At 38.7% G+C, this 10,279-nt stretch overlaps 1 protein-coding gene across 1 annotated transcript in view; it reads left to right on the top strand.

Moving 5' to 3' along the window:
- Nucleotides 1–10,279, top strand: part of AK9 (adenylate kinase 9) — a 90,504-nt gene that overhangs the window by 43,250 nt on the left and 36,975 nt on the right. The window contains exons 18-23 of the mRNA XM_018573994.1: nucleotides 5–99; nucleotides 2,924–3,080; nucleotides 3,476–3,590; nucleotides 4,466–4,563; nucleotides 5,890–6,018; nucleotides 7,654–7,860. Coding sequence (XP_018429496.1) covers nucleotides 5–99; nucleotides 2,924–3,080; nucleotides 3,476–3,590; nucleotides 4,466–4,563; nucleotides 5,890–6,018; nucleotides 7,654–7,860 — 801 coding nt within the window. The remainder of the gene's footprint in view (nucleotides 1–4; nucleotides 100–2,923; nucleotides 3,081–3,475; nucleotides 3,591–4,465; nucleotides 4,564–5,889; nucleotides 6,019–7,653; nucleotides 7,861–10,279) is intronic.

Raw genomic sequence — 10,279 nt, 5'->3', positions numbered from 1 at the left:
CAACAAATGGTTGAGGAAGCTATGAAAATTGCACGTGAGACTCCAGTAACATTAGGTGCAGATGTTTATGTCAGTGCACTGGAGAAAGCTATAACAGAGGTATGATTAATAGATTATGTATGTAATTGCTCTAGTAGGTTAGTTCAGATGTTGCTGCAATATAAATAATGTATACTGTTGTTTGTAATTTAGACTAATTACAATGTCATATGTTTTGAATATTCTAATTTGCAAACACTGGAAATTTGCCTATTAAACATCAGGTGCACTTTTTAAATATATGTTGAAAAATAATGGGGAAAAAAAGTTTCTTATTTTATGTGACAAGGTCATTAACAAGAGATGTTAAAGCAAAGGTAACTTTTCTCAATTTGTTTTATAACTCAGAGCTGGGTGGTGTCTATTATTGTACAGTATTTCAAATTCCATGATGCTACAGCTGTTGTTATATCTCATTGGTACTTTGTCACATGCGGTAACCTTTTACAAATGAATTAGATTGTGGCACTTTAAACAAGGTCATTCCTTTTTTTTAGTGCTCTTGTCATCTAAATGACTAGGTGAATTTCCTCTATTAAATCAGAATAAAAGTCTACTTTTATGTACTGTTCTCTGTTGTCCAGTCCCACACTCATCATAGAACTCTACCAGTCTGTCAGACTAAGGCTCCATTCACACCTATTGTGAACCAGTGTGCTGCGCTTGGTATTGTGATACGTGCTATATTTATACCACAAACGAAACCAATATAAGTGATCAAATCCTACTTGCAACTAAATGCAATCCAAAAGTGCATATGTGCATGAACGTTAATAAATACACGTGTCATATAAATATGGTGAAGGTACGAATATAAAACTGATTGGTTAAATATGATAAGTTAAATAAGTTAATGAATAATGCATATGTGTGCCATATAGTGAAAATACAATGTGGATACTAAATGGTTGAATTATAAACCAGGTAAATTAATCAGTCTGGCAATCGGCAACAATAAATAAAAAGGACAATAATTTAAAGGAAGACTGATGTATAACCAATCTAACACATCTAAAACCACATCTAATGGTATAAAGTGAATAAATATAGGTGGATAAATATAAAATTGTATAAGCGAGGGTTGTAACACCAATAGTCTATTTTCTACCGAATGTTATTAGAAATCCAGTGTCTTTTGTTTATACTTCCATTGATGCGTCCGCAAAATAGAAAAAGGAAACCTTCTCTGTAAGTTTCTCTGTCCTCTCCTGCCGTCAGGCTACACTTCCTCTCATCGGCGATAATTAAACAACCTCCAAGGCTGGAGAACACTCCGGAGGGATCAACCAGAAAGCCGAGGGGGAGACCGACCGAAGGAGAGAAGACAGGATTTAAGTGCAGATGTAAAATGTTTTATTTATCAAGTAGTTTAAAAATGATTGCACTTACAGACTTCCAAAGGTACAACAGCATAAGCAACTTATAGCTAGCCTCTTTCCAGGGTGTCAGCGGGGAAACGACACACTCCTTTTACGCGTTTCGTCGTAGAGACTTTCTCAAAAAGGCTTTCTGGTTGATCCCTCCGGAGTATATAGCACGTATCACAATACCAAGCGCAGCACACTGGTTTACAATTGATCACTTCGATAGATATTGCTGCAGCTGGATTATAATCATTTGGATCATATTTTTTGATATTATTATATTTTTTGATATTATTATATCTTTTTCTATTTTCTCTGTATTTTGGTTTCTGATTTTTTCATATATCCTAGCGCAACTACCTTGGTCACCATCCATTCACACCTAGGCAACATCTATTACGCTTGTTTTACACGTGTCTTTTTTGCACAGTTTTTTGCACGCGTTTTACGTGCGTATGTTAAGTCATATGTTTTTGTGATCAGATTTTGGCACATTCATGTGAATGGGCAAAACGTGCAAAAATAGCAACGTGCGTTTTCAAAGCATGTTCTTTTGAGTCTATGGGACAAAACACGCTGAAATCTGCCCCAAAGTAGCTCATGTACTATTTCGAGCGACCGGGTTATTTCTGCCTGCGACAAAACTCACAGGTGTGAACGGGGGCCATAGAAATGAATAGGATTCCTTGGGTGGAGTGTTTTTGTTGCACTGAATCGGCTGCGACAATACGCCTAGGTATAAAAGGAGACTTACTCTGACAGGATCAAACAACATTTAGTTTCATTGAACCAGGGGCGTAACTAAGGGGGGGGATAGGGGGGTTCAAACCCCCCACCCCCCCCAGAGTGTCCTGGCAGTGGCTAGCGAGGGGAGGGCAGAGGGGGTCACGTACACCCGGCCGTTTAACAGCGTTCTGAAGAACCCATCAAAAGGGACTCCAGGGATGTCATGTTGACTCTGGGAGGCATATTTTGAATGGCTGCTCGGCGCAAGAACTGACAGTGCTGTGCTAGGGGAAGGCTGAGGAGCCTCTCACCTAGAAAAGTGGAAGGCACACGGGGACCCACTGGCCAATAGTCACAGGCAAATAGTCCCACCGCACTCTTGACCGAGAAGCCCCATATAATGTGTGTGTGTGGGGTGCTGAAGTGGCCACGGATGTCGCTTTTTTTTCAAACCTTGGTGTGTCTGCTAGATAAAGTCTTATAATTTGAGGAAGCTGAACCCCCCCCAGGGAAAAAAAATATCTAAGGCCCTGCATTGAACAATATTAATATAAAATTGTATAGTTTTGACACTCCTTGAACTCATATATAGGAATTCTATAATCCATTACACAGACGGACAAGTTGTCTGTAACTGCAAGTTGCAAACAAAATCAATTATAGTTAAGGGCAACATCTGAGTCTGGTTTGGGGGTATTGCATGTCTAACTTAATGCATTAATCATTTCTGGTTTGTATGCAATGTTTGATTTTTTTTCTTTTAAACCTTGATTTTTGGTTTATACATTTTATAGTTCAATGAAGAAAATAAAGAGCGGTTTCCTGGTGCCCCAGCTGTTGGAGGATGGGTATTAGACAATTTCCCAAATTCCCCAAATTTTTGGATACCTGTTAGTGAAAAGGGGCTTCTACCTGATATTGTCATTTGCTTAAGGAACGCAGCTGATAATGGTGAGTGATACACGCCGAAAAATCTTATAGAAAAAAAAAATCAAAATTAGATAGTTTAGAAGATGTGGCACATTCTATCATATTGTGAAAACTGGTGCAGATGTGAAGATTTGCAGTAGCAACCAAGCAGGTTTCCTTTTTTATGTCCAACAAGGTAGTTCATTTGCTACTGGCAACAGCTGTATTTTGCATCCAGTTTTCTATGCTGAAGTTTTAATAACCTGACTTCATTTCATCATGCTATTTTATATCTTTAGACTTCTTCATATTTGAGTTTCATTTATCTTCCTCTGAACATTTCTTTTAGAAATCAAGCTTTGATTCGCTCATTTAAGCTGTACTCTTATTGCTTGTAAAGGTTCCCAATTATACGCTGACATATCCTTGTATTTCAGGAAACTGTCTGTTAAATAGACTGTACTTGTTGAATAAAGAGGAAATAAATAATAATATAATGCAAAGACTTGAGAAGGAAAGGGCAAGAAAGCTACAGGAAGAGGAAGAAGCAAGGTATTACTGTCTCTTTTATTATCATGTGGTATATCATTTTACATAGCTTGTACTAAAAACATAGGCTTAGTTCTAAGCAATGTGAATCTGTAGCTTTGGGATTTTGGGCTTACTCTCCACCGGTGCTCCTGTCTGCATTGAGTTTGTGTTTTCTCCATGTTTGCTTGGATTTCCTCTAAGTACATTCATTTTCTCCATCAAACAAAAAATATATCAGTGGGGTAGTTGGTTTCCTACCTATGTGACCCTAGACATTGGGTGTATCTGTATGACTTTTGTAGAAATAGGTAGGACTGTAGAATGAAATTCAGCAAACGGGGAGGAGGAGATAGAGTTGAACTGCAACATGTAATCTATGCCTTACCATTTACCCCTAACACTTAACTGTCATGCTAAGTCTAACCCAACCAGAGAAGTGTACCCTGCACACTTAACCTCACTCATACACATAACATATATTCTATATATATATATAAAACAGGGGAGACTATATCTATTTTTTTTTAAATATTTCTTTAAAGAGACATTTAGAGCAAAGTGACTGACCTCTCCTGTGCCCCCCCTCGCCTATCCCTCATTCTCCCATTGCAAGGGCCACCATCATTCTCAGTGTCAGGTGGATTAGGGAGCTCAGATCTTGTGACCGTGCTCAGATCTAGGAAATGACAGCCAGGCTTGAGCACTACATCATGGGAGGAGGTCACATGCTTCCCCATACCCAGAGGTATTTTGCTGAGGAACGAGCAACAGGGGAGGGCTGGAGAGATGAGTATATAGTGGCAAAGATGGCAGAGTCTGTTTAGGAATTGGAATCAAAGCTATTATAAAAGTATATTATGTATATTTTATTATCATTATTAATTATTTATTTTTAGAAAAGAACAGCAGGAGATAATGAGATTGCAGTTAGAACAGAAGAAACAGCAGGAGGAAATGCAAGACCCCTTAGAACCTATTGAAGAAAAGCTACAAGGTAAGTACTAGGCTTTAGAATGTTCTGTGAAAGGGGGATGACAGATACTGGTATTTATATGGATTGAAGTACTTTTGCTTGTATATAAAATATATTATTTTTTTTTAAATGAATACACAACTGCATTAAATAGTATTTTATATATGTCTGGGATTCACATTGAATAGTAGGTTGCAAAGCAAGGAACTAGCTAAATGTCCCCATCCTTAAAGTGACACTAAACTCAGGAGATAAATCTCAAAAACACATTTAAGTACCTTAACAGTTAACAATACTGTAACTTGTTTGTGTATCACTTGGCTGTAGATCCTTAAATCATCTCTGAATTCAAGCGGACACTGTCCTTCCATGTGATTACACAAATAAACTACATTTTTAGTTGGGGTACATCAATTCATTTTAAGAATTAACTTCTGAGTTAAGTGTCACTTAAGGGCCCATTCACACTGCATCTGTTGTATTGAAAAATTAATGGGTGCAAATGGGGCTACTTCACAACGCTCTGTTCCGTTACATTGCATTACATTACATTGTGTTTTTTTAAGCACAACATAACGTATGCAGTGTGAACTGGCCCTATTCACATCCATTCATTTTTTGGTGCCCTTCTGTTAGCATCCGTTGAAAAATAGATCGCAACGCAATGGATCGGAAAGAAATCAAAATATGCAATTACAAGATAATGGACCCTTCTTTGGCTTGCGTTTTCCTTCCGATTTTGAGTTGAATGCACCCTTAATATGGAAAGTAAACCTAGATTTCATAACTTACCCTCCCCATGACATAAAACTCTTGTTATTAATAACACCCAGCGCACAGAAATGCTAACACAAGTTAACAAACTTATGAACGTGTCTTTAAATGATTAAAACATTTTCCAGCACAAGTATGAACTGTCACTCATATTTAACATACTGGGTGATGGCACTTGTTGGCAAAGATACATTTTATCTAAGTGTGATAATTATCTCATACAAGCAAACTTTACCCATATATAACAAAATAGAATAGAATAATGGATCCTCTTAATGGTAAAAAGATTAAAAGATAATAAAGGCACCACGGGGTACCGTAATTTGTGATCTTTATAGTTATGGAACACTTGGATGCGTACCTAATGATATATTATAATAAGGATACATTATGGTTTTTGTAATTATATGTAATTAAAGAAGTAGATTGCTAATGTCTAAAAGTTACTTATTTCTAATGTAGTTTTAGTTATGGTAAGAAAAGATGAAAACTAGTAAGAATAGTAATTTTGATGTTTTTTACATGTTAGCAGTGATATATGTTATGATGAAAGGGGTTTCTGTTTATTGGCAGATTCCAGTGACCAGCCTCTGTCTGATATAGAACAAACGGATCCTGCTTCTCCAAAAGATGTGTCACAGCCCAGTTTAGAAGATGTTGATCCATTACAAGAGCCGGAACAACAGATGGACCCTGTACAAGGTCAACTAATATGTATTTTAATGAGTTTTCTTTTAATGATTGTAGTAACTTTATTTCTTCATCTATGTATCAGTAAGTGCACTTGCAACATTGTAATTTGTAATGGAGCAGACTGTAGTAAAGATATATGTCTGTACAGAAGCATACCATACATTAATGGACATGTTAAAGAGGAACTTTCCCCATATCTTCAAAATAACAACAAAGGCCCCTTTAGAAATGTTTAGTAATGACAATGTACAAACACACACTTGTAGATAATTGCCTTCTTACTCTTCCCCTACCTTATGTTTCTTTTCCTCCCCATTCTTCTCACAGTGGCCATTTTTACTAAGGGCAGATGAATCCATCTCCCTTTACTTCCTCGACCTCTGGCGTATGTGACAAGGACATGTGACCATGCACATAATTTCAGAGGAGGAAAATGCCTGTCCCTGAGATCTCATGAGATTATAGATAAGATTTCCCAGCAATGCTCTTCTGCTGCAACCTTCCCAGGATGCAATGCTTGGCCACGTTACATGACTCCTGCTAAATAGGATCAGGAAGTAGAAAACAAGAAAATGTAATAAAATGAAAATGTGTTTTTTTAACTAATGAATGTAAGATGATTTTCATATCAGCATACAGAGCTGTATGCTGATGTCATTTTTAATCAAGGGAGGAGGGTGGGGGGTGGGTAAAGGCCCACTTTAAGGGGTGGGATAAAACTGTATTGTGCTAAGGTTGAGCACTGCTCTTAAACTTTACTTAAGTAAACCTCAGGATTTCAAATGCTAGAATGTTCAGTGTCCTAACAACATAATGAGGAACCCTGCGATTTATTCTCTGTACACCATATCATCCCAGCAGGAGAAAATGCTGCAGTGTCACGACACCTCTGCACTACTGGCATGCAGTCTGCAACCTCAATTTAAAGTGCACCATACACATTGCGATTGTTCAATCTCTTTAGCTCTATCATGAACTACATAGTGCCTGCCTGATTGCATAATCATGTATTAGATTGTTTAGGTAAGCCCTAAGATTGCATTTAGGGCTTGTACAATTAGATTAAAACATGTATGGCCAATTTATGGGTTAACTAATGTTTGTTCAGCACCGGCAAACTCCACTTTTTGCCTTTACTCATGGCCTGACTGGAGGAGGGATACATAGGAGCCAGGGATATGTGACCAAGCAGAGAGGAACAGAAGACCAGAGCTAGTAAATACTGAAACTCAGGTTGCAGCTATCTAACCCAGGAGTAGGCAGCCTTGGCATTGGAAGACTCTGACAGCCACAGGCATAACTCACAGAGAGATTTGTAGATTCACCACAACTGGTGTACCAAGGTTGTCTACCCCTGATGCAACCACAATCTTCTACTGATCACCCTTACCATATGTTATACCCTCATAGCCACAGTGTGAGAACCTCTACACGTTGCACCCATGAGTCTTGCCTACAGCTACATGTTTTCTAAGATTTCTTCAATTTTCTTACCTACTTTAGAATAACAATATGAATCTAACTGGGTGTTATGTGGAGCACACTTTTTCTTTTTCTCAACGTTCATCGGATAGACTTATAATTCTATGTTAGGATTTCTTAGGATTACCTTGAACAGGTACAATTAATTTTAATTCCTAACAGAAATTGTTTTACCTGAAGTTCCCGAGGGCGGATTTCCAGATGTGCCTGAGATGGAGCCTCTGAAGGCACTCATAAACAAATTTAATGAGGACTGGCATCTGCTGGAGCCGGTGTTCAGTGAAGCATCTCTTCTAAATGTTACTTACCTGGAAATGGCTAATAAATCACCAGAAGCTCTTCTCCAAGAGTCGGTAACTGCTATGGAAAGTGAGTTTGTATTATCGTTTGTCGTATAATTTTTACTATTTTATAAATGAATTTACCCATATTCATATCTCTTGATTTCACCCAAGTTATCTCTTGAAAAAGTCAAAAAGTCATTTTTTAATAACAGTTTCTATGGTTCACATAAAAGACCTTCTTATTACTGGTTTTATGACTAAATGTCTTTCCTATAGCTGAACATAAGTGCAACTTGAAGGAGAATTATGAAGAGAGTGAAATAAACTTATCCCCCTAATTAGAGCTGACGTGTGACACTGAAGCTGTCACACGTCGGCTCCATTGATCACATACCGCTGATCGCTCAGTTCCTGATCATCTCCCGGCAGAGGGCAGTGACTGTCATTCACCGCTCCCTGCAGGGATTCCTCCCCTCTCCGTTCCTCCAGCGTGTACTGGAGGGACAGATGGGGGCGGGCACAGTTGGTGCTGCTTCTAGAAAGGCAGGGCCAGCTGTCAATCAGGTAGCGGGGTGGATACCGACTGCAGTGCGCTGTCAGCATATAGCGGCATATAGTCCGACTGCAGTGCTCTGCGCTGTCAGCATATAGCGGGCAATATGCTGAGTTTTTTAAATCGAACTAGGGCAAAAAAAGTTTGGCACATAGTGCTCTTTTCAGTTTAAACTTTTTTTAGTTTTGAACAGAGTGGAAAAGTGTTAAAATAGATTTTTTTGGGTTGTCTATGGTCCTGTTGGGTAGATTTCCCATCACTTTGTTATTACTGGGACAGAAGTGAAGGGGTACCTGTGACGACATGGTGATCAGTTTATAAGTTAAATGTGTATTGGTGTTGGGTTATGTTTGAGTGCGTTATGCTGTGTGACCTGGTTATGGAAAGAGTATCGGCACCATCCCTCGTTATCTCCCATTGTACTCTGAAGGAGCTCAGAACAATGACATGCTCCTGCTATGGCTTTCTGGAGTTCGTTAGCAGGTGGACACCTGTGGTGTTGAGCAGACCGATTGTCTGGGAGGAGGGGAGGGTGGATGTGATGGGATTATATTCTGATTTCATCACTTGCTGTATAAAAGTTTGTGCAGTTGCTCAATAAAGCAGAGTTTGTTTCACCTACACTCGAGCCTTGGCTAGTGACTGGGGAAACTGGGAGCTAAGGATCTTCAGGTTGCAAGATCTCCTCAGCAAGGAAGAAGACAGCGGCGGACATACTCATCCTGAGTACGGGGGTCCGTCACAGTACCTCCAACGGGGACACAGAGCAATAATAAGGCTCTAACCTTATTCCATTATGATAATAAAGCATTTTATTGCTGCAATGTCACTTTTAGAGAAATATTTCCTTCTTCCTGTCCAGAAAGTGAGGGAAAATGTCCACATTAGGACCTCAGGCAACTATATAAGCGTTTCAGAAGTTCTAACCCTTCACAACAATATCCAAAGCTAAAAAAAAAGTGTTGGTTGGTGTTTCACTTTAACAGGGAGAAGAGTTCTTTCATTTACGCAATAAAATCAATGATCTTTTTCCCTTTTTTTAAGATGGAACTTTAACTCCTTCCTATCTGGCAGTTCTAATTAAACAGCTGAAGAGGTGACTCTTGAATGCGAGTCCTTTTCCCATTCTCGCTTGTGTGCGCAGCCCCACTTGCGCATAAGTGGGAAACTGTCAGCATTTTAAACAGCTCCAGCTTCTGTAGCCAGAGTAGAAGCTGGTGAAGCAGATCTGCTTCATCAGCTTCTTTTGGGGTCCATAGGTTACATTAGGGGTCTAATAGACCCCTGATGTCTTCATAAAGAGGACCTGTCACTTATCTTACCTGAGCAAACTGAAGAGAGATGCTGATTGGTTGCCATGGGCAACTGCTCCAGATTCTGTCTACTCCAGTTTTGATAAATTCCCCCATGTATTTCCAAAAAAAAGTGTTATAAAATTAATGTTGGTACAGCGTTGCACGACTGAATAAATGTCAGTCAAAATACAGCATCGCTGAGTGCTGGAAAAAAGCCTGGACAGGAAGGGAGTTTAACACCTTGGTGCTCAGGTGGTTAAAGACAAATGCACTTTTAGTCAAAAATGCGCACTAGACAACCCTAACCTACCTGCTTGTTACTGTAAAAATATCATGGTGGATGCTGACTATGTGTATAACAGTTTTAACTATACAGAATGTTTGTCATGACTTCTATGTAATAAACATTTTTAGTAGTTACATCAGTGGGATTCAGTATGGTGTATCTAGCGCTTCTGGTAGAGCTTCATTTGATTATGTGAAATACACAGCGTTATCAAACTGCACAGACAAAAACAGGTTATTTTAGTCATTTACTAAAAATAGGCATTTTTTTGAGGCCTGTGGGTAAATGTTACTCACTGCTGTAACTCTCCTACTTTCACTGTTCTCTTCAAACATTGCTTTTTTTCATAAAAACATTAAATATACTATAT

This window comes from Nanorana parkeri, unplaced genomic scaffold (genome assembly GCF_000935625.1).
Source record: "Nanorana parkeri isolate BGI_ZX_2015 unplaced genomic scaffold, ASM93562v1 scaffold2664, whole genome shotgun sequence".
NCBI classification, from domain to species: Eukaryota; Metazoa; Chordata; class Amphibia; order Anura; family Dicroglossidae; genus Nanorana; species Nanorana parkeri.
This window is presented reverse-complemented; position numbering and strand designations above follow the sequence as displayed.